This window comes from Bactrocera oleae, chromosome 5 (genome assembly GCF_042242935.1).
Source record: "Bactrocera oleae isolate idBacOlea1 chromosome 5, idBacOlea1, whole genome shotgun sequence".
In the NCBI taxonomy this organism is placed as follows: domain Eukaryota; kingdom Metazoa; phylum Arthropoda; class Insecta; order Diptera; family Tephritidae; genus Bactrocera; species Bactrocera oleae.
Genome location: NC_091539.1, coordinates 11,672,791 through 11,698,541, shown reverse-complemented (window position 1 = coordinate 11,698,541; position 25,751 = coordinate 11,672,791). Strand labels below are relative to the sequence as shown.

At 29.8% G+C, this 25,751-nt stretch overlaps 2 protein-coding genes across 4 annotated transcripts in view; one reads left to right on the top strand and one right to left on the bottom strand.

The window, feature by feature from the left end:
* Positions 1-23,378, bottom strand: part of LOC106615419 (mucin-4) — a 33,785-nt gene extending 10,407 nt beyond the window's left edge. The window contains exons 1-2 of one of the 3 annotated variants that reach the window (XM_070109378.1): positions 23,256-23,378; positions 18,741-18,940 (exon numbers count right to left, since the gene is read on the bottom strand). The gene's annotated coding sequence lies outside the window, so the exon portion shown is untranslated. Of the gene's footprint in view, positions 1-18,740; positions 18,941-23,238 lie in introns of all 3 variants that reach the window. The other 2 variants (XM_014231623.3, XM_070109379.1) reach the window with 2 other exon arrangements.
* LOC106615416 (uncharacterized) lies at positions 1,883-4,246 on the top strand. The gene has a single exon (XM_014231619.3). It carries the CDS (start codon positions 2,104-2,106, stop codon positions 2,971-2,973), a length of 870 nt encoding a protein of 289 aa, XP_014087094.3. The 5' UTR covers positions 1,883-2,103; the 3' UTR covers positions 2,974-4,246.
* Positions 23,379-25,751: the final 2,373 nt, after the last annotated feature.

The window sequence follows — 25,751 nt, the reverse complement described above, 5'->3', positions numbered from 1 at the left end:
AAGCTTGCTAAGCTGAATCAAAAAGGATGTGCCATTGTAGCGATAAAGTCAGATGAAATTTTCTAAAAGAAACTAATTTTCATTCACGTGGACACCCTGTATCTGATGTATTAAAACTGAGAAATTTAAACGTTACTTTTTGTGTTCCAAGCGCTAACCATAATTATTCTTATTGCTTATTGGATGTCATGTTATAATATTATATAAGTTTCAGAAAATAATTGAAGCAACTAACTAAATGATATCGCAATCCCCTTGAATTAGTATGAGAATAATCTCTAGATGCTCCTTAGAGCAGCTCCTTGAAGTAAGAAATTCGATATACAGTGAAATAAGTTAAAAAAAAATGCTTTGCAGCATAGCACAATCGCAGGCATTGCATGTCACCAAGAAACTCAGCTAATACCTTATCTTAAAACCGATATTAATATTATATATTGGGTCTTTAACTACACTATGAGACAAAACTTCCCAGCCACTGTTTTCCAAATTGCTTTTAACCGGTCTTGCAACATGAGGTCGTGCGTATTCATGATATAAAATGATTGACTCGTATTTAGTCGCAAATTCCGGGCATTTATCGACAATCGCTCACTTCAATTTGATGAGTCGTCGGTAGCGTTCCCCATTAATAGTTTCACCTGCTTTTCGAATTTCAGATACAGAACGTCATTCTGATCCCACTAAGTGCAGAACATTACCTGGCGTCATGGATATTGAGCTTTGCCGTTTGCTGGTTGGCCAGATTACATGTTTAGGGTTGTCGCAATGGTTTATTTTTTATCACCAGTCACAACGCGATATTGAAACTATTTCTTTTTGTAACATTCAAGCAGCATTTCTGACATTCCAAATTGTTTTTCAACGTCTTTTGGCTTCAATTCATATGACATTCACATTCTTTGCTTTTAAATGTTTCCGGCTGCTTTTAAAAATTTTTAGAAGGCTGCTTGAGTGGCTCCCCAAGATTCTGCGAGTTCTTCTTGTGTTTGGCAACAATTTTCATCGTCTTATGCTTCCAGTTCTTCATCTTTGAACTTTTTTGGCCACCCAAGACGTTCTTGGTCTTTCAAGCCAAAAAATCAACACTTTTAAATCTTGCAAACTATTTTGGGCACATTCGCTCAGCCACAAAATGTTCTCCATAAGTTGCCACCAAAATATGTGGACTTTCGGCCGATGTTTTCTTCCTGTTAAAGTAATAAAGATTTCTTGATGAAAGAACAAATTAATATCCTAAATTTTTCACACTGAAAAGACATGCCGGCGGTTAGATGGGAATTTATAAAGCCGATTTTCATTCAAAGTGTTTGATTAAACTCTTTAAAAATGGATGGCTTCACTCTTACAAAACGAACATGTCATGATCTCTTTTCAGGTCACGTGAGATAAATGAATTCACTTTGGAACACTAAATTTTTTTTTTAGGCAAAAACAAGGGACTGTGTAGCTTTTTTACTGAACTATGGCGGGAACCAAGACGAGCACGAGCTTGAGTGACTGGCGAATAAATATAAACAGTTTTTTAATCGGTGGTTCGATATATCATTTGTAGGATATTCCGATGGGTGGCAACTAAAATAAAACGATGGAGCTTTTAAGCTGTAGCTTAGAAGTTTCAAGCGTCAACTAACTATCGACAAGTTTGACAGGGCTACTAATAATAGTCTCGAGAACCTTTCTATAAAGTTACAACAAAACACTTCCAAAGAAGAAAAGCTCTTTTTGGAACGTTTTCATTTACCTAATAGAAATTCAATTATGAATTTAAAAATCACGTTATATTCTTTGGAGCGTACTTTTACTCTTTGAAGAGAGTTTCTGAAAAATTGTGCTTTTGCATCTCCCTTTAGAAGGCATTGCTTACAGTCTCATCGGTCTTTTGTTTATTTTGATTTCACAAAAATTAAAATTTTGTTTATTTTTCATTTTGGCAAACTAAAATTAGCTCGTCTTAAGCTCTTTTCCACCGTTTCTTTTATCGTTTTCGTTTAAATTTTGTGTAAAATTCGCAAATTATTCGATTCAAAAGCAAAATTATCGAAAAACTGTTTACCACTTTGCTCCCACCAAATCTGTCATACACCAAATTCTCTCTACAAAATGAATCCCGTACAAATCTATTGGGCCGAGCACAAAGGCGTAACGCTCGACGAACAGCAGCGCGACGTATACATACGTGATATACCGCAAAAATGGCTGCCACGCATTGCCGATTTAATGGTGGAGAATTCCTATCGCACCAATCGGCTCTACGCACAACTGAAGATACACGATAATCCGGATGTGGAACAAATGTATCGTCGTTACGTGGATCACGTGCTGCAAAACGAATGCAGTATTATGGTGATCGACGAGGAGACGAACGAGATATACGGCGTAGCGCTCGTCAAATGGATGACCAAAGAGTGGCGCTCTTGGACCATTTGGCTACAAATATTCGATTCGTTTCTACTCTTCGCCGAATTCATGCTACTCGGTCGTATGCTAGTGCTCAAGTACGAAGAAGAGCATCCGGAGCATGAGCCTAACAGCTTACACCTCTTCGAGTATTACTTGCATCCCGAGCTTAAGCAAGATCCGCTCTTCATGCAGAAATTCTTCTACAGCATTTTGGAAGTGGCGCGTCATATGTTAATGCCACGTGTCTCATTTGTAGCCGCATCATTGGAGCAGCAGCAAGAGGCTGAAGCGTTCGGTTTTCAAGGGCTCTCACATCTCATCTATTCGCTGGTGGAAGACAGTGGTGTGCGCACCTTTCAGTCGTTGCGCGACATTGAAGAAATGTATATGGTGTTGTATGAGTTTCCGGTTGGACCAATATTACCCTTCTATATCATGCCGCCACCGCATCCGTACGATGAGGAGGATCGTTTGAAGCACGAACCACATGCAAAGCATGAAGGCGAGGAAGCCGCTTTCTTAGAGGAAGACTCAAATCGGCATTCCTTTTCCAAGCTGGTTATAAAGTAGTAGTTTTTTTTAAATCTTAATGGTGTAAACGGTTGTAGTATTTTATAGTGTGGCCAATGACATGTCTAAAGTTGTACAGGCATAATTATTTTAAGACTATTCAGTTCATATTAAATTTATTTACGTAAAGTAAAAATTAGTTGGACTGACATCCGTTGGATGCTCGGTTCGAATGCCGAAAATTTTTTTTTTGAATTTTCCTACTTCTGAGATAACTCAAAGTGAGTAATCTGAATGACTCTGGCAACTCTACACCATTTTGGCTCAGAAGCGCTCAGAACACTCTGAACGATTGGAAAATAAACAGCATTGTAATTACCTCCAATAATCTGTAGGCAATTGCAACTTTCTAGTATTTTTCTACTAAGCCTTAACCATGTCGAATATGATCATTTTACATATTCCAACATTGGTATCCAAGGAAATATATGAATGCGTGTATTTTAACAGACAAGGGGAGTTGGTCTTCCAGATGGGCGAAATCGGCTCATTTCCACGCCCGCAAAACGCCATTAATCGAAATAGGTATAATCGAATGATAATTCCGCCACATTAAATTTTACATACAGGATAATACAAAAGGGCTATATGGTAGCCGTTGTCAAAATTGGACAATGGACATGGTGGCGTACCGTGGTATTATACAGTGCGAAAATGGATGTAATCGGAATACAACCACGTCTACTTCGTATACAAATTAGGCACCATACATCGGGATACACCTTTGCATAAATAGTGCCATCTCAACAACCAGATATGGAAGATGTGAACCAAAGTACGTATGGCCAACTGTTTGCCGAACATATCGGTCAATGTGTCAATGCTCAAGGTTACTTAAAAAATACCGAAATCCATAAATTCCGAAACTCTTTATTAATTGGTATCAAGAAACAGCGCTCCTGAGTTCATGTACTCGGTAATTATTTATAACTTTTAAGCATGGATAAAAACTCAATCCCGAAATATTATACTCTTTTTTTAAATCTTTAGCATTATTCAACTTTATTAATGTAATAACATAAATTAATTTTTCATAATGGGGAGGAATGAACATTTCATCAAACCAATGTTTATTAAAAATTCTTTATTACATATTATATAATATAATCCTTAGTGCTTTTGAAACTGACTACTCTGCCAATATCCAAAATAACTATAAATTTTGCACATAATTTTCTATTGAAACATTTGAATGTGTTATTAAATGAATTCAGAAAAATGTATTCCTGAGAAAATAAAAAATTCGGAAAACCCCGAAACCAATTTTCATTTAGCTTCAGGAATCATTTTTTGTAAATCATCGAAAATGCAATCTAAATAATAATTTTTCATATCATTTTAATGCTTAAAAAATTAACAACCGCAAATAGTTTCGGGATCCCAAAATTTTCATTTTGAATTTATTTTTGTTAATTTACTAATATTTTTTGCATTACTGTTGACAAAATCATCATAATTTTTTGCATTATACGTTTTACCTTTCAATTTAACATAAAAAATTAAAAATATTATGAAAACCACATATCGCAATTTAATAAACAATTAATAATATTTAATTAAAGACATAATAAGCCGCATTGTAGCTCGCTTTAATTATATGAGTGTTCAATGTGTGAAATATATAATTGAGATTCGGAAAATATCAAGTCAAAAATATACAATACCTAATGAAAACATTTTTGCACTTCCGGCTGACTTTATACACCATAGCGTACGAGTATATCGGCCAAATTGTGTGTTATCTTTATTAAATTGAAAAGGCGTGTTTTTCTAATAATAACGTATTTTCATGCTTAAAATGAATAAAATAGAGGGAAAAAGTCCCTATCTAGATTTTATTTATCATACTCTTCATTTAAGTTTTATTTTATTTTTAATTTAAGTTTTTTTTTTTGCTTAAGTTTATTTTTTTTCACCAAGTTATTAGTTACCTTTTCTTTTTATTGAAATTTTATTTATGTACAATACGTTTATGTACCAATCATTTTTTTCAAAAATAGTTTGGTTTATCGCAAAAGTCAAATAATTCGAAATACTAATTATTGTATTTATTTTGTAATAATTTTTTTTTTACCGAAATGTTGCATCAACATCTGTTAGCTACTGTACGTGGCCTACAAATATATTATATATTCACTAAATAATTTTAATTCGCATAAAAACAGCTTAAATTGAATACGTCAATATTCAAATGCCAATATGTATGTATCTACATATTTTTGTATAAGTATATATATATATGCTCATAAGAAAATATGTATTTCACAGGAAAAAATATATTTTTTGCACTTAGATTGTTGTCAAGCAACTTATGTTTTATTTTTATTTTTGTTGTTTGCTTATCGATATTGTTTTTTTTCATGGTTTTTTATTTTTTATTAATATTGCTTTATTATTGTTTTGGTTATTATTTTTCTTGAATGAACGAATTTTGACCTCTATATTCAATAGCTGAATCAAACCAAAATGCATTTAAGCCAACTGAAACAGATGTTTGTGAAAACAATTCAGAAAATACTCTTAACATATGTGAATGTATTCAATGCCAGCGCGCACAATTCCACAAACAACTAGCCGATTTTGGTTAAAACAAATGTGTGTGAAACCACACTCAGGTGGCGAGCAAGTGAGCGGCGAGACTAATTTGACAATAGGTTGAATATATAATATATTAGTCTATATCAGTGCACTATATGCTATATTTATGTTTAGAATTTAATTAATCTTGTTTTTTTGTTTTATTTCAACTACAGTTCAAGTAGCGACTTTAATAATAAAGAAAAGTAGTGTGTCAAGAACAACGAGTTTTGAAAATTATGTGCCCAAAGTGCAATATGGAAAAACCTTCAGTATTTTTATGAGAGATCTCAGTGACGCTTTCTTACCAGCTAATAAACTTCATTTGCGATTAATGATCGTTCGAAAATTTAAATATCCAAATCCAAATTTTATAAATTGTCCCTTAATTTGAAAAAAGTGAATTTAAATCATGAAAACTCAATCCTGAAATTAGCATCCAGGTCCTAACATGTCCTTAATTCGTCTGGCTTGTGCTTTTCGTAGTATTTTTTAAGGACGTGATCATCAATGAATTAGTAGGTCAAGTTACTTAGAAAATATCGAAATTCATAAATCCCGAAAGTGTTTATTTAAAGGTATAAAAAAGCACTCATAAAATCATGAGCTCGATAATTATCAATTATTAAAAAAAAAATTAAGGCTCGTTCACAACAAATGTTCCCTACCAACATATTTGTATGTTAACGCTCACTTTATACCGGTACACCTGGTATTTGTAATTTGTATGAAAAGATAAAACCTTAAACCCGAAACTGATATCGGCATCCCGAAATATTTGATTTATTTGTATATTTCTTTATTACACATTTTATATTATTTAGTGGTTTTGAAACTGGCTACTCTACTTATTTCCAACATTAACGGTAAATTTTACGAGTCATTTCTATTAAAATATTTGAATGTGTTACTAAATGAGTTAAGTAAAATGTATTTCTGAAAAATCTCGAAACGAATTTTCTCTTGCTTCGAGATTAAATTTTTATAAATCGTAATAAATTTCCATTTGATTTGAGTTTTTATAGAAAATTATTTTGAAATTATTTTTGATTTGTATTTTAATGCATAAAAGTTATTTTCTGACCATATTTTCGGGATCCCGAAATTTTTAAAATATTTTTAAATTTTTTTCATTTAGTGAAACTTATTTTGAGTTTATTTTTGTTATTTTAATAATAATTTTTGCATAACTGTTGACAAATTCCTCATAATTCCTTTCATTATACGTTTTAACTTTCAGTTTTTAATTTACTCTTCTTCTAACCACTCTTATTAAAAAAATTAAAATATGTTGAAAATCACATATCGTAATTAGATAAACAATTTAATTGCATGTAATAAGCCGAGTTGCAGCTCCGTTCAATTATATGAGTTTTCATAACATTTTAAATGTCACCCGAAATTACAACACTTGTGTATTGTCAACATATTTACGCGCATCTTTATGAAAGATTATAATTATTTAAACAAAATTACGCAAGGCATAAGAAAGCTTAAATCTGAATAATAACTCGAGTAACTGCATGTACTATATGGGTACGTGTGCACAATAAGTGGCTAATTAGCTGCAACAGCAGCATATACACATGCTTACATGTATACATATAGTGTATATATATATATGTATCTTATATTATATAATTATATATAAACATATGTACAAATATATGCACATACATACATATACAAAAACTATTACACGTGGATAACAATTTAAATCGCGCAATTTTGTCGCTTAGGTCTTTAGTTCGCGCATGGCCTAGACCTCACTTCGGATAATTGTAGTTTGACTTTTGCACATATTTTTTGCTACAAATATGTCTACATATATGTGTGTACTTTGTGCGATTACATGTACATAATCTCCATTAAAAAAATAACTGAGTGCATACATAATTTTTAATTCTTTTAAATACTATATTATATTTTCTTAGTATATAATTAAAATTAATTTAAACTTTTTTATTTCAATTAATTAACATTTTTCAATTTTTGAATATTTTACTATTCTAATTTTTCACTAAAAACTGTTTTTTTAAATAAATTTTTTGATCATTTATAATTTTCTTTTTAATCGATTTTTTGTTTACTTTTAATTTATGAATTTATTTCATTCTATTTTTTTTTACTTTTTCATAATTTTAAATAAGATAACGTATATATGTTCACACGTATATTTTTTATTTTTTATTTTTTCTCTTTATTTGGTTTATTTACATATAACTACAATATAAACTGTAATTTTTTTTAATGTACTTTTAAGTGCTTAGTTTATCTTTAGACTAAATTAATTGCATTTTAAGGTTGCTTTTTTATTCCGTACTTATTTAGTTTTAAAATATTTTTACTTTATTAAATTTTCTGGTTTTTGTTTTAATTTTTTGTTACACATATTTTGTAATTTAATTTAAATTGTTATTATTTTTTTAATTTTTCTATATATTTTTATTTTGGCCCAATTTACTTCTTTTAATATTTTAAAATTGTTATTTACAATTTTTTCACTCTCTTTAGTTTTATTTTAAATTTTTAATACATTTTTAACTATTTTAGATATATTTTTATGGTTTTTTTTACTATTTTAATTAATATTTATTTTATCCTATTTATTTCATATGAGTATCCATTTCCTTTTTATAATATAATTTAATTAATTCCTTAACTTTTTAAATTTAAATTTTTATTTAATTAATTTTAAATTTTTTTATGTTTTGTTTTAAACTTTTAAAATATATTTCGAATTTTTTCTAATATACTTTTAATATTATATTTTTAACTATTTTTTGTTTTGTTAAAATAAATTTTTTTTTATTATCGTAGTTACAGTTTTTAATTGTTTGAACTATTTTAAAATTTATTTTAAAAAATTTCATATATTTTTTTATTTTTTTTTTTGATTTTTTTTTTAGATCATGCATCTGTTTATAGTACTCATAAGTGTTTGTATATGCGCGCATAAGCACTCGCTTATAACAATTATGCAACTGTCGCAAAGCAGACAGTCGTAAACACTTTGCCTCAATTTGAGTTATTTAATATTATTACTAAAGTGCATGGAAAGAAAATACAAAAATAAAAACAACAACATCAACATCAACTGGTAAATGAGTGCGCGGTGGCATACAAAACGAAATTGTTCAATGAAAATGAAATAATTTGCGAAAATTACATCAACAAACGAGCGCGAATTGTAGAAGCATTAAAAGTCAACAATAACAAAGACAACAACAAAAACAAACAACTAACAATAAATAGCACGCAAGACGCGCGAATGCTAGATTGTGGAATAGATAAAAAGGAATGCAGCACGAATAAGTTAATCTAAAGATGATAATATAGAAGACCCGTTACCGAGTCCCGAAATTATATTAAAATATTTTTTGATAGTACTTTTTCAAGTTTCGCCTTATTATTATACTATTATCGAAAATGCGTGTAAAAAAATTGTTGCTAAGTGTTTGACCTAAAGAACATCGAATTCCGAATTCTTTTAAAATGATTTTGACAGTAATTTTTTTCAAATAATCGATTAGAATTATGAAAATTCAGTAGTAGAGTTAATAATCAAATAAAAATCCAAAATACTTAGACCTTTTTATCTTGTAGTTCGTAACTCTTTGTGTCGAACATACCACTAATTAGGTAACTGTTAAATAATTTATGGAAATTGTACCAACTTGTGTTTGGAACATAGCAATATACCCTTTAATCAACTAAAAAATATGGTTGCTTTTGAAGTTGTGATTAAGGAATATTTAAAAATGTATTAATTAGAAAACGAAATATTCCAATTTTGAAATTTTACAAATCTTGTATAAATTTAAAAAATGTCAATAATTTTTTTGAAATTTTTTTTTTTTTATTTTACAAATCTTGTATAAATTTAAAAAATGTCGATATTTTTATTGACATATTGTCAGTGTAATCCAGATTTCTTAGAAAATACTGAAATTCATAAATCCCGAAACTGTTTGTTGATTGTTGTTAAGTCTCAATTTCTCTGCAAAAATTCCTTTCAAGTCATGAGCTCCATATATTTTATAAATAGTTAGCCGATAAAAACACAAACCCGAAATTTGTATCGAGATCTCGAAGTATTTTAATTTATTTTGAAATTCGTTGACATTTATGTACAAACATTATGAATGCAATTTTACAAATTAGTTCTTCGACGCTAAAGCTTCTTCTATTTCTTTCCAAAATAAAGTTTTCGCATTTGTTTTCAATTGAAACAATGTGTAATAGTTATTATAAAAACGGGATATTTACAAAATCCCGAAATTATTTGCTGCTTAGTTTGGGGATTAGCTTTCTAACTAATAATAACTTTGTTTCTAATTTAATTTTTTTGTTTAAAAAATTTAGTCCCAAAATTATTTTCGATATCCCGAAATTTTAGAAGTATTTTTAAATTATTTAACAAAAAATACAGTAATAACAGCTTAAAATAGTTTTTGAAATAAGAGCATTTGTAAATTTTCGTTAAAAACCTGCACATTTTTCCTACAGAGTATAAATAAGCGACCAAACTACACATTCGTAAAAGTGAACTGCTACTTTGTCGATATGCACTTACACACGCACCAACAAACACTACCGTTAAAGTTTGTTTCTATGCGCTATTTCGCAAGTTGCACTCACGTTTTATTGCTTTCAACTGAATTTTGCCGCTTTGTTGTTGCAATGATTGGTGTGGTTAAGAGTGTTGCGGCTTTACCACTTTCAACATGCATTGTGCAGCATTGCCACGTGTTTGTAGTCACGAATTCCCGAATGCAGTGGCACGTGCCTTTCAAATTTGCCTATCTGTTCAGCGAGATCGTCTGTGTTTTCTTTGTTGCCGCTTTGCTCTTTGCTTTATCTATCATCATTATTGTGGTGGTAACAAAGCAATTGGTCAAATTGAATGACTTTGAAGAGGTTACTTGGTTTTTTAAATAGATCTGAAAAAATGAACGTGTAGTAATGAAAATCTAAATAAGGCAAAAAGTTTTGAAACACTTTAGATTGCTCTGGTTTTAACTTAGACTCTCCACTATACTTTCTTTTATAGATCACTATACTCTCCTCTTCAGTATTGATCGTATTGTAAGGGTTTTACTAGTCGACATATAGCCTTGAATTTGCCACAAATTTGCTGAGGCGTCTATTAACAATTTCCTCTATTTCACCAATTTCAGCGAATGTATGACTGCCGAGATTTTTCACCCATAGCTTTGTAAAATCTGGATAGTCTTCGCCTCACCTTCCTCCATACAACTTTTACAATATTTGACCGACAAAACTTTTTACCTTATAGCATGTATCCAGTGAGAACGCCTACGATGGCGAAAAGATGAGTCTTGAGCAAGGTCAGAAGGAGTTGGTAGTCGCACAGAAGCTTGTTGTTGCCTAGCGCTTGCTAAGTTCACGCGAAGTGCAAAAGTGAAGCACTAGGACGCAAGAGAACAGAGCATACCCAGCTTGTTGCCAATTTGTTGTAATCTGGGCAGTGGTACCATCTCTTGCGAGCTCATCGACTTTGCAGTTTCCAGCGATTCAACTACAAATAGAACCGGGCACCCAAACGAGTCTGTTAATGAAGTAGGTTGATGTTACTTTGCAGCAATAAATCTACTGCTACCTCAATGGCATCGCCGTCTGCTTGGAAAACGCTACAGAGTTCTAGTAGCCTACAACTTTGCTTGCCGGAGAACTCATTACAGAAAACTTTTCCTCCAACCTTCCCTTTAAGTTCTTCTTCGACGACTTCTCTCCATCCACGTATCTCTCAGTAATCTCAGTTTTGAGCGATGAAGCCGAAGAAGGAGATTTTTAGCACTTTGGACTCTTTACATTGTGGCCACCACTTGTAGGTAATGGCCTTGAAAAATTGGACTACAAATTAAGTAAGGATTGATGGTTCAACGGAAACAACCAACGAATTTTAATTTCACATGATAATACTGACTCTGGTACTGACACTGATAGATATTATTCTAGAAGTGATACTGGTACTGGTAATCTACTACTAGTACTGGTACTTTTGATACTAATAGAAAAAGTGATAATATCATACATATATGAGGAAATCTCTGTGGTGTCAAAACATAGTACCAGTAAGAAACTTCTAAAAAATCATAACCTCAAGGATCGTAGATTTCTTTGGGATAGAATGAATATGAGGTTTGCACTGCGACCCAGGGTCTATTGAGCCCTCTTTCTTTGGGATAATATAAGATGATTAGAATCATACTGATAAATTTTCGATAAGAGTCTGTCAATGATAGGACTCCTAGGGTATTATTGATTTAAGAAATCTTGCTAAAGGCAGTATAGAAGAAAAGAAGATTAAAGGAAATCCAGCATATTCCGGCTGTATGCCATCTTGTTTAATATTATTATCAAAAATGCGAAATCTCTTCAAAAATCTGAAAACGAATTTATTGCGTATACCCATTTTATGCTTAACTAACAAAGCTTTTGGAATCTAACAATACAACTTTAGTCCTTTACTTCGTATAGGAGGCAGTTCGAGATTGACTGAAAAGCTCAATTGGTAAAAGTATTCATAGAGTGCGCTCTAAACAGTTATCGGGCTCTAAGTGATTTTTTTTTTTTGTAAAGTCAGTTTATAGCATTTAGTACAAAGATTTGCCATCTTCATGAGCTTCATGTCATTGTATTTTTTTCCCTTCCAACTAAAAAAATTATGAGTCTAGAGAGTGCAAACCAGAAATTCTCTATATATAGAAATGAAAATCGGTGTATTTTCAACACTAAAAATGCAACTGTCTGTGGCGTTTCCAGACTCTCAAGGCAATTAGTTATGTTTGAAGCCAAATCTTTCTATTATCAAAGAGATTAATGGAGACATATTTACTGCGACAATAAATATAGGTCAATATTTAAACTGCCGCAGCTCCTGGCAGAGAGCAGTTCGATAGCAAAGCTTAAGAGCTTCATTCCCCGGACAGTCTGGTATGCGTAACCGGAATAGACCTGAATATTTAGCCAATTAATGACTGTCAATTCGACAATTTCCTCAAATATAATTTTGTCATGTTTTCTGTCGCTGCAGCAACAACAACAACTACAATCAACGAAATATCACAAAGAGACGCATGTATTCGGTGTGAACTCGCACATCTGCTTATTCTTATAACACCATGTCAGTCACTTTTCATCTTAAACATGCCAAAAGCAAATAATTTGCTTAAAAAAATAACAGCAAACAATTGTGTGCGAAAAAACCACAAAAAGTAAAAGTAATAAAACAACGAAGATGTTGAAGCATAAATGAAGTTAACAATAAATACCAGCGGCAATAAATATGTGTGAAATAAAACAATTAAGCGGCTGAGCACTTACGGCAGGTTATGTGCGGATGTGTACTTTAAGTGTGCTCGCATGCCGTTGTGTGTCTGCTATTGTTGTTGTACAATTAAATTACGTCGAGGCTTTACATAAGCACAATAAAAAGCAATTTGAAGCAAAACAAAATGGGAAAATACCAAAAAAGGTGAATTTCAAACGCACAAAACCAAAAGGTCAAAATATATTTACATTTGTAAACACTCGAAGTACATATCTACACACATAGCATATGTGTGTGAGCAAATTAACAAAAAAGCAAACATTTGTTGGCTTTTAATTTCCATTGAAATATGTGCCTTAGCAAACAAGCAGTCCATTATACAATATATTTATATAGTTGGTATATACTTAGGTATATAGATATCGTTATATTAGGGTAATACTTAAGTAACGGAAAAAATTTTTTCCTGGTTTACACTACCTCTACCCAAACTTAGTTAGAAATACTCATTTCTATTATAAAAAAAAAAAAGTTGGTATATGTATTTCGTTATATAATATTAGGGTGGTAACTAAATACCGGGAAATGAATTTTATCAAATTTTCTCTACCTCAACCCAAACTTAGTTGGAAATACTCAGAAATAGGTTTATATAGTTAATATATGTATATGTATGTGTTTTCGTTATATTAGGGTGGTATTTAAATACCGGAAATTTGTTTTTATCACACTTTCCCTACCTCAACGCACACGTAGTTCGAAATACTCACTTTTTTGTTATAAACTTGGTATTTATGTATTTTCATCATATTAGGATGGTCCTTAAATCTCGAAGAAATTTTTTTTTCACAAAATTTTTATAACTTTAACCCAAACTGCTTTGGAATAATAGTAAAAAATAGCATATATTAAAGCTTTAACCAGCGTGGAGACAGTTAAGGGATGTCACGTCAAAGAGGTCAAAATTCAAATCCAAATTCACTTGAAGCACCAAGCAAAATGAATTGGATGATAACTATTGTACTTTTTAAAATTTTAATATTGGCAAATATACATTTACATTGCCCTTACTATTTATTTATTTAATTTTTGAATTTTTGTGTGGATTTATATTCGCATAATTAAAGAATCAAAATATTTCGCAGTTGCACGGTCCACAGCAGTGTAAAGTTTTAATATTATTGTTAACATTCGAGTGATCACTTTTTTGAATTTGAAGAATTAAGCGACATCAAAATATTTTGCAGTTGTAAAGACAGAAGCAGTACAAATTTCGATATATGATGCAAATATAAAATTTTGATTACCAATTTTATTGTAAAAAAATTATTGAAATTTAAAACAAAAAATTTCAGTCATTATTAGGGCATACACTATAAAATCTATGGTAGGTATAAACGCCGAATTTTTCGTGAAAACTATTATTTTATTGGCATTTTATTTATTTATTATTGATTTTAATTATTTATTTACTAATTTTTATTTATTATTAGGGTACGCTAATTCTTTTATTTCGTACGACTACGTCAGACAACTACGTCAGACGTCTTACCATTCTCCTAACATAAACAAACTAAACGGTTAATAATAATTTCTTGTTATTTATTTTGTTTTGCATAATTATTAGGGTACGCTCATAAAGTTTCAAGGACCACCCTAATAAGTTTAAATCTCAAAAACTATAATTAAGTCATTAAGAGAAACGCAACTTTACAAATTTATCCGTAACGACTAGAAAAAATAATATGTTTTTTTATTTTAAGTGCCACCCTAATATACTTCAAACTCAACTAACATAGTTATGCCATTAGCTGAATTCACATATGCAAAGCAGAAAGTCTTAAATACATAAAACCGCAGCCAAAAAAATATAGAAGTAAAAAAACAACAACAACAGCCACACACAACACCTAATAAAAAGACATACCTAGCTAGCCATATGTAAATGTGAATGAAAATAAAAGTGACAAACGCGAAAGTCAACATTTGAATTAGAAAAAGCGCACGCATGCGCCAACAACAACTGCGCATACTCTACACAGTCTTTACACTCTTTCTCATGCCAGCTACGCTTAGCGTAAAAGCAATTTGAATTATTTACTTTTTTTTTTTCTCTTAAGCTGAGTGTCGCAAATACATATGTACATATGAAATTTTCAGCGTAGCACCTGTCCCACAGCGTTTTTATCCCTGAATGGTTTTACGATTTATATTTCTAAATTTTTTTTGGAAATATATAAACTGAGAAAGACGTGACACATCGCTTTATCGTTGTCTTCAATCATTTCTACTGAGCAACTGATAGTCCACAGCGTACTTTATAACGAGCAATAATCGACGAGTGACATCTGCTTATGAAAGTTATTCATGATTATATATTTTTTGTTTAAATATTTTACGATCGAAAGCGAAATTCTGATACTTTCGCTTTCGTTCGAGTGGCTTGTTGCTCAAAGTCGATGGTTTTTGGGTAGTCATAAGTGCTTTTTAGAGCTTGTGGCATCGTGTATTTTAGTTATGTATTAGTATTCCGTCATTATAACTTCATAAATTATGATACAAGTTCAATTTATAGAATCCTACCATCAAAACAGGTGTCAGCAATGGCAGATATTGCAGATTATAATATTATATTATGAAATCGAATGAATTTCATCAACATTCGTGCGTAAGGATAGCACTGAATGTTTTAGCAATATGATCGTGGTCTATAAAAAGCATCGGAGAGCTCGTGCTTCAAACTACACCAATGCTTGTAAAATAAATTCTTATAATTTTATAGTAAAACAAAACAATAGAAACAAAGAAATTTATACAAAAAATTTTATGGTAAAAAAATTATAGGAAGAATTATAGTAAAACAAAATCTTGATTATTTTTAAAAACTATATGGTAATTAAATTACTGGAAAAATTATAGCGAAGAAAATATATAGAAAAAAATTATAGCAAAACGTCTTATTGCAAAAGTTCGTACGTATTGCTTTAGTTGTGCAGCCTGTGTTAAGAGAAGTATAATTTGAATTGGAAAGTCTTATTTTAGTCTTAAATTCGAAATATAAACATTCAACTTGAATAGTTTTTTGAAGCAGAAGTAACACTGCTTAAAATTTAGTAACTAGAAGATCGCAAAACAAATGAGATTCAAAATATTATCTTCAGTTTCAAACGTTTGGTTCTCAATTTGTGTTCATTAATATAACAATATTATATAAGATATTATATAATTATAATAATTATATAAGCAACAAGCTGGAATACGGATCGATGCAAATAAAGTTGCATCTCGTGGAACCGTGATATACTTGATTATAAGTAGGCTAATAACCACGCACAGACGAACTTTGGTCCTTAGTGATACCACATGAACTGCCGTCATGTTGTCCATAAGTAGTACTTATCCTTTAGCAATATGGTATCTCATAACTATCAAGATTTTTTTTATTTCAAATTCCGTCTAAAACCCACTTTCTAATAATATTAATTTCGTAATTTTTACGTGCAGCATTTACCTTAGTCCTTCAACCCAACTATTTTCAGCATAATATTTAATAACATCCGTGCAAAAACCGCAATTTGCCACTAAGCAACTCTGAAATATGAAAAATCGGGTTTGTCACTTAAATCTTTCGTGCACAAAGCGAGTTTCTTTTGCACTTCGCTATGCATATTAGTTGTAAAAATATATTACTGTTATTTATTGCCAGCATGTGCATTTCCTCTATATCACACAAGCAAGAAAATGGCAAATTAGTGGTTGCGGTTTTCATTTTTGAATGATTGAAGTGGCTGTTTTTACTGAAATATATTTCTTATTTTTACTAGTTAGTTAGCCAAGGCATAATGGATTTAAAAAGTTATAATACATATAACACGTTTACCGAAGGAAATTGATTTATTGCACCAAAGTTTAAGTGTATTCAAAGACTTTTAAGGCTTGAGTTAGCCAGAGTTAAAATAATGGTCAAAAAATGTAGAGCAAAACATTTGCTGTGAAAAAATGTTATGGCACAAAATGCCAGGAAATTATGGTAAATGTAAACCAAAATATTTGCTGTCTAAAAATTGCATAGAAGACAAATTTAAGAAAAATTGTTGGTAATAATGTTAAAGAAAAAATTTCATGGCAACCAATTATGGTAAAAATGTTATAGAAAACATTTTATAGTAAGAAAATTATGGTAACATTGTTTTAACAAATATCTTATGGCAAAACAGTTATGGTAATAATATGATAGGAAATATTTTATGGTAAAAAATGTATGGTAATTATGTAATAGCAACAATTTTATAGCAAGCAAATTATAGTAATATTGTTATAGAAAAAATTTTATAGCTATCAAATTATGGTTATATTATTATAGCAAAAATTTGATTACAAAAAAATAATAATATAATAATGGTAATAATGTTATGGCAAAAATTTAATGGAAAGAGAATTACGGCAAAACAAATTATTGAAACAAATGTAAAGCAAATAAAAGTTTAACGAAACATATGGTAATAGGTATAATAACTTATTTTTTCTTAATAAAATTTAAAAATTCTTATTTTTTATTGCAAAAGTTGGAGAAAGTAATTTTATACAAAACAAATTTTTTTACTAAAAAAATATTATTTTTAGTTTTAAAAAAATATATGGTAATAAAATTGAAGCAAATAATGCAAAAATTATGTGACAAAAGATAAAACGAAGTATAATTAGATGCATAGCTTAAAATTTTATAGCAATATTAATTTATGGAAAAAAATTTATATAATATTTTTTTTTTGTTGTTACTGCTAAAAATTACAGCAATATATTTAAACATAGTATAATTAAGTTGAATACAGTGTATAATTCATTTCTTTTTCAAAATTTAAAAAAAAAACTTATATTTTGATTCAAAAACATTATATACAAGCTAAGCCGTTATAAAATATTTTTTCACATTTTAATATAATAGCAAAAAAATATAAGACAAAAAATTATAGCAAAAATTATTAAAATTCATATATATATGTATTTACATATTGTACATTGCTGCAGTTTATTTTCATTAATTCTTCAAAAAAACCATCATTTTGGTATCTTAATCAAATAGGTTTAGTAGACATGTAGATTAAGTGCCTCAAGACAGACATTAGTTGTTGTTGAGAAAAAATAGTTTTTTATGAAATATTGATTAGTGTTTCAATTTGATTAGTGCTGATGGTGATACGAGGTTTAGGTTAGTTAGTAGTTAGGTCAGAAGCTAAAATTGTCATATTAACGTAATATAAAACAAAAAACAGAGAAGTTCTTATTTATTTAAAGGCAAATTTTAAGCAGTAACTAAATCATACCTATAACTTGCTGTTAAGATATTAATAATGAACTAATAAAAAATGTAATATTTTGAAGAAACACAACACTCATGCCAGCAAAAAAAAATAAAGTACTCACTACAACACTTATATAACTTTAATAAAAAAATAAATGAATTTCTGAGAATTTTACATAATAATTGTTCAATTTGAGTCTTAGTACTTATATTATTATACAGTTTATACATGAAAAAAACCCACAAGAAATCAGAGAATTTGACTGAACATTGTTTGCTCTGGAATAATTGACGTCTTACTAATTAATTTTTTATTACATTTTTTGTTGACTAAATTTAATTTGTGAGATTTTTATACCGTTTATCTCATGTCACTTTATTTCACACCACACCACACCATTTGAGTAATCGAACTGCGACGACATTCCCACGGAAAACACGCAAAAATTAATATTTAATTTTCTACACTTTTTGCTGAATTTTATACGCATACTTTTTTCACGCACACACAGCGTATTTCAAACACAAACGGCAACTTCCTTATAAAATCAACCACTTTACCAACAAACGCTGCAGATTATAGCCACTTACCGCTTAAGAAATGGTGTCCAGTTTCCTTGTATAGCGTTCGCTGGGCGTTGTTGTTGTCGTTGGCTTATGTTGTTTGCTTTAATATTAAATGTGTATGGATTTTAATTAACGGTATTTTTTAGTTGTTATTGTATCGATTTCTTGTGGTTCGCTGTCACTTTTGCAATTATAAATCAACAACAAACAAACTAAATGCAGCGCTATGAGGGAAGAAACCAAGAGAAGCAATCAAACAAACATAGCACTAACTTGCAATGCAATAACAACTCGACAGCTAAGCATAGTTATACTTGCTATAAGTTTTTTTTCTTCTCTTTTAGCAGCAACAAAAATTGGATATGTTGGCAATCTTGTAATACTTGTCTTGCAGTGTTAGTGGATTTGTGGTGAACATGCGGATTTCCTTATCGAATGCGAATGAGTGGGAAAACCCAATTGTTAAAACATTTCGTTACTTATTTATAGCAAAAAACAATTAAGTAAACAAATTTATGACAAACCATTTTATAGGACAAAATTATGGTACACAAATTATTTTAAAAAATTATGGCAAACTCTTGTATGGCGGAATAATATAGTAAAACATGTAACGGTGCAAAAATATTATGGCAAAAATTTTATAACAAAAAGATATTACAAAAAACAACAACAAATTGCATTAACAAAACGTTTTCGGCAAAAAAGCCACGACGCCAAAAAATTAAAACAAAAATGGTTTATGACTAAATATTATAGCAAAAATATTATTTCTTAAAGGGATAACAAAACAAATATTGCAAAAATTATGGCAAACAATTTATAGCAAAATAATTATTGCACAAATATGTATTTTAAACAAAACGATTGCAACTAATGTTTATATCAAAAAACATTGTTGACAAAACTAGAACAAAAAAATTATAGCAGAATACTTTTCGTTTTGATGCTAAATCTTTAAATCAAAAAAGTTGTATGGCTAAAAATTGTAACTAAAAGTTATTGCTTTAAATGATAGTACAAAAATTTTATAGCAAAAAAATTATTGCGAAAAATTATGGCAAAAAATTTAAAAATTGTTTTTCTTTGCCAATTCATAGATGGTAAATCACCCTAGTTTTTAAGCATGCGCCATTTAAAGCCTTATCCACATGCAGTCAAAAGAGCGCACGATTACGCTTGCTAGCTTAAAGTTTGATTTTATTGCTACATTGCACTGCCACAACTATACTTAAATTTAGGTTTTTCCTGCATTTGTCACTATCACTATCACTACAACAGGCACACATGCAGACATTTGCATGCAGCAATAAACGCATGCAATGATTTCTGAACTTTTTGCCACTTGTTTATAGCGCAAGCTGTATTCCAGCCGCCGCCTGAGTTGTTACTGCTATTTTGTAATGACCGGTTGTCTGTTGCTGGTCACTAGGTATATATCAGACACTCCTCTCGAATTTTCTTCACTCAATTTTCCTTTTATTTTAAATTTTGTTTTGTTTTTGTATTAGTCAACTTTTAGCGCATGCGGCATATCTGCGGCAGGCCTTTCCATTTTTCGCGGTTTAAATTAATATATTGCCCAATTGCGTTGTATAACCGGTGGCGTATGAGTAATATGCCACTAATATGCACAGAGGTGCAGGATTTGCGCTGTTATTAAAAAACTCTATTCCTGTTCTTTTTTTTTATATTTGTATTCCTTTTAATTAATTCTTTTTAATTTTTTTTTGTCTTTTATTTTTATTTTTGTATATATTTTTACTAATTTTTTTTAAATATATTTATTCTTATTCTAATCAATAATTTATTTTAACTAAATTTTTTTAATTAAATAAATATTTGTTTTAATTTTATTTTCGTTTTTGTTTATAGTTTTAATTTATATATTTTTATTAAATTAATTTTTTTATATTGATGTTTAAAGCCACTCCTTTTAATTTTTTTGTTTTGTTTTTATTCTTAATTTGTTTATTTATAAATTATCTATTAATTTAATTTCACGTTATTTCCTTTTTTGCTTTTTGAACCTTTTATTTAACTTCTAGAACAAATTAAATTTTTTAATATCTATTATTTTTTTCTTCAAAATATATTATTATATATGCAAAATAATATAAGATTTATAGTTAAAAATACATTTATAATAAAACAGAAATAATTTTAAAAAAACTGGCAAAGCAGTATTTATTATAATTATTGAATATATTGTATAATTTACAATTTATTTTTCATTAAACTTTCTTATTTTGTTTTTATATTGTTCTGACAATGATTTATTGTGTTATCTTTTTGAATTCAAATTTCATTTTACTGTACGCATATTTTTTAATTAATTTACTATAATTATATTTTTGGGTTCTTAAGTTTTTATCCATTTTCAGCTGTATACATATTTTTCATTTCTAATAATTAAGTGTATATAATTAGTTTTATATTAACTAATTTATAAAAATATTTAGATTTGTTTCTTATAATATTTTTTTCAATTTACTTTTTTATACTTTTATTTCTATTTCAAATTCCTTTTTCATTATTTAATGTCCATTTTCTTAGTAATGCCCCATTTTAGCATCATTGTTTATCAATGTTACACCCGAACTAGTCCCACACTTTTTGAGATAACGTCCCAAAACTTTGCACACGTCCTTTTCTCAGCAAAAAGCTGCTTATTTGTTAGAATATGGTTCTCACACAAATTTAATTTGTTCAGATCGGACCACTATATCATATAACTGCCATCAAAACTGGCCGATAAAAATGAAGTTCTTGTATGGAAAATTTTTTTATTTGTAAATTATGGCTACGGGAAACAGAAGTTAAAGTTTTTTCTTATATGTAAATCATATTAAAAATTAATTATACTCTCTTATTGTTATATTAAACAAATTTATTTATATCCACTTTAGTTGCTATAACAATGTTTAATAAATTTTTTTTTATTTTATTTGCAAAATATTTAATTTATATTTCATCACGTACTTTTTTGTAAATTTTTTATAATTGTTTTATAATCTATTAGATTAGCTGTGCTTCTTCTTTATTTGTATTTTGTATTTTAATATTTATTTTTCTCTTGAGGTTTTTTGTTTTGTTTTTTAAATTTTCTATTAGTTTCAGAAGAAATTTGGTTTGTTTATATTTGGAAGCTTATAGAGTAGATTTACTTTTACCAATTTTTTATAGTCTTTCATTTATCATATTTCTTAATATTGATTCCAAGGAGCAGACACGGTTTTATTTTATTTCCTTTTTTTAGCTTTTTATGTTGTTATTTAATTAATTTAATTGTTTTTTTTATTACTAATTCTTATTTTATTTTATCTTATTTTATTTTGTTTAATTTTATTTTAGTTTTTTTTAATTTATTTTATTTTGTTTTATTTATTTTTTTCTTATTTTATAATTTTTCTATTTATTTTTATTGTATGTTATATGAATGCAAATCTTTTATTTTATTTATTTTAATAATTATATTTTATATTATTATATTTTATTTATTTATTTTTATTTACATTAATAATATTTATTTGTGACTTATTTATTTTTTATATAACCTTTTTAAATCATATTTTTATTGTACTTTATTTGATGTATTATTATAATTTATTTTGTTTTATTGCATTTAATTCATTTTAATTTAATGTAATTCAGTTTACATAAAACTTTTTGACGCTTTTGTAAATTTCTTTATTTAATTTTTTTAATATGAAGACTCCACTAATTTCTTAGTCATACACACTTTCACTTTTGCTGCCATAAATTTTTATTAACACAAGTCACAAATTCAGTTAACACATATAATTAAATTTTTAGTGAAAAAATGCAGAAATTTAATAGAAAATTATTATTTTCGTACTATTTCTTTTTTTATGTCATTTATGCACTCTTCAAGCGCTTTATCGTGTGCATATTAATTACTATTAATTTATTTCGTTTGCCCACTGAACTGCTGACCAAGTAAGCAGCCAGCATTGCAGGCCGATTCCGATTCGAACAATTCAAGCGTTGCCAGCCGCGCGGTCGGCCATCATCGAACCATTGGCTTTTGTATTGGCACTAGTAATCACCACTCAACCAATTCAGTTATGCCTTTTTGGTAGGCATAAAAATAAACACAATGGAACTATCACAGAAATATTTGTTTAGCCCACTTTCGTTACAACGCTCCGATTGACAGTCACTGCACCACTTTGTGTAGTTGCCGTACAATCACAATTTGTAACAAAAAGCCCAATCTATAATAAATATTAGCTATTTTATTGTTAAATGTTGTATTATCGGCAGCACACACAAACATAAACAAATGGAATTCGCAAGTAAAGACACCAATTCAAACGCACTTTATTAACGGTCTTATTTGTTGCTTGATGCGCAACGCTCGTTTTGTTGAAAATCGCCGTTCGCTTCTTTCTCTATTTGCTACAATTTGTCGTTATTGTAGCAAACGCATACGCTATTCACTTTATTGACTCGTTTGCCAGCACTTTCTGGGTCTTGGCCGTTTCACGCTTTGCCTCACCTCATCACACACTTCACCTGTTGTCACTTAGCCAATATTACTTCACAGCCAGTTTGATTGCGTTCTTTTTGTCAACAATTTAACCGCTATTTGCTTTTGTTCAAACCATACGCGTTGCCTTTCGATATTCAACTGTTGTCTGCACCGTGACAATGTGCTGCACTGAGCAAGTGTTGCGCAGCAAGTGAGTAGCTATTTAAAATTTGACTCAATCAAATGAGTATTTGAGTGAAATTAGGCATCTTTGAGGAGTAGAAATTTGAGTTACTTCTGGTGAGGAAATGCGTAGTGTTAGGATTTAGCTGTAAGACCTTTTAAGAAAATAATACTTGTATACAGACTTCTTGCTCTGTTTCAGAGTTCACCAAAAAATCCTTAAGCCCAGATCTATCTGTTATATATTTATTATTTCTGGGAGACCACGGTGTCAGAATTACGCTCGAAGGTTAGCGAAAACTTTGGCTTTCAATAAAACCCTGCTTATATATGTGATCCAAGGCAAATTCGTTACGATTCCTTTCACATAAACGCTTCTAAAGTAGATTAATCGATATGAAAACATAATCTAAATTTGTCTTTATTGCTGCGAAAGAATGAAATGGCGAGTTGTGATAGTTACTTGATGGTAAAACGTTCTGAATATCATCTGTTTGCACATTCCACTAATTTCAGAAAAAAATGCGTTTTCAACGTGAAGTGATTATTTATTCAAGTCCTCCACTTAAAATTAGTTGCTAATTACAGCTAGTAGTTTATTAAACGATTCAGTGCTGCTCTTTTATTTACTATAGGAATATATTAATCAGAAAATAGAGATTTCAACAAACATAAAGAATACTGACATTTTAAAAAATCGACGAGATATTCTAGACTCTAGATATTTCTACTCAAAAACAGTATATCAAGTTGGTTTGGTGGCAATCGACATATCAGCGTACTATGAATGAAATATTCAAGTAATGAACTCCGTCAGCATTTTGCACGGTCTTAGCGATTACCTTTTGAAGAAATTAAGTAGAGGAAGAATCTCCTCACTGCTTCAATAAGCACGAGTACATGATATTCAGGTATTAGTATAATAAACACAAGAGGTCTAATGAGTTGTTGTTGTTGGTGTTACTGTAGTGGCAAAAAACCTCGCTGAAATAATTTGAAAGAATGCTGTCGAGTTGATAGTGCGTGCACGGTTAAAAATCCGAGTTTGTTCCGGTTTTCTCTTGTGTTTCCCGCCTTCAGTGCTGAAACACCTTGGATCTAACCTTACGGCCATTAAAATGAAACTATTGTAGCTTGTATTGATATATGTTAAATCGGCTAAGCAGGTTTGTTTCAGTCCATAATTTTTTTTTGGTCCATATGAGAGAGTATGTCAATCAATCTCTTGCTTAAAAATAGGCCTCCCACACAACATTTATCTCTGAGGGCATAAAGAAGTGACTGAGGGCCAGATCCAAAGAGTACGACAGATGCGAAAGTTGTTCCAAACACCATTCATGCAATTTTGTCATTCATAAATAATATGTCAAATATGCTCTAAGCGTATGCTATCTTGATTCACCACATTTTATGATCATTCAATAGAAATTTGTGGGATTTTTTGTTACATTTATTCGTAACCTACTCTTTCGGAAAACTACTAGTACTTTTCTAGACTTGCTTAAGTATATTGCATTAATATTAAAACAGTTAATTTTAATAGATGCCATACACATAGAACTTGATCCTGGTTCTAAACTTCTTTATTTGGCAAGATATCTTCACAAAATCTGTCAGAGATTATTACTTAACGAAAATTTATATTATCGGAAGAAATTTTGCTGATCGGATTACTATATCATATAGTTGTCATACAAACTGAGCGATCAAAATCAAGTTCATGCATGGAAACTTCTTTATTTGTGTAGGCTATGCTAATTTCGGTGCAACTGAAGTTAACGTTTTTTCTTATTTCTTCAAAAAAAATCTATTTATTTTTGATCTCTAATTTAATTCGGCACAAATAATAAATATTCATGTAATTTTGTCTGCAAAACAAAAAGTTCAAAAAATTTTGAATTTACATTCTCATTTGTGCTTTAAGATATAGACAAAAATATTAACCAAAAACCAACGCAAATACAGTTCAAATAGTTACGCACGTATCGTAAATCTGTAAATTTGCATACACATATCGATTACTAAATATTTAAACCAATTTCTTCAACTAATTTTTACAACACAACTATGCTAATGCGCAGGAGCGGCCCACCTTGACCATACACTTGTCAACCGAAACGCTGCGACTGCATGCAACTGACGCAATCAACATACCCACCGACAACAACTAATTGGCCATTAACTACAAGCCACTACAAAAACAACAATAAATATGTGAGTGCAATGCACTCACAAGAGCAGACACCTGTTGGAAGAGCAAATCAATGCCGGCGGCATAAACCAAAGTAACTCAAAAGAGAGTGAAAAGCGTGTAAAAAAAGCACAAATAGTATTTAGTGAACGGTTATTGTAAGTGA

Bases quoted from the DNA above. Each gene is read 5' to 3' on its own strand.
- LOC106615416 (XM_014231619.3), top strand. From the start codon at position 2,104: ATGAATCCCGTACAAATCTATTGGGCCGAGCACAAAGGCGTAACGCTC.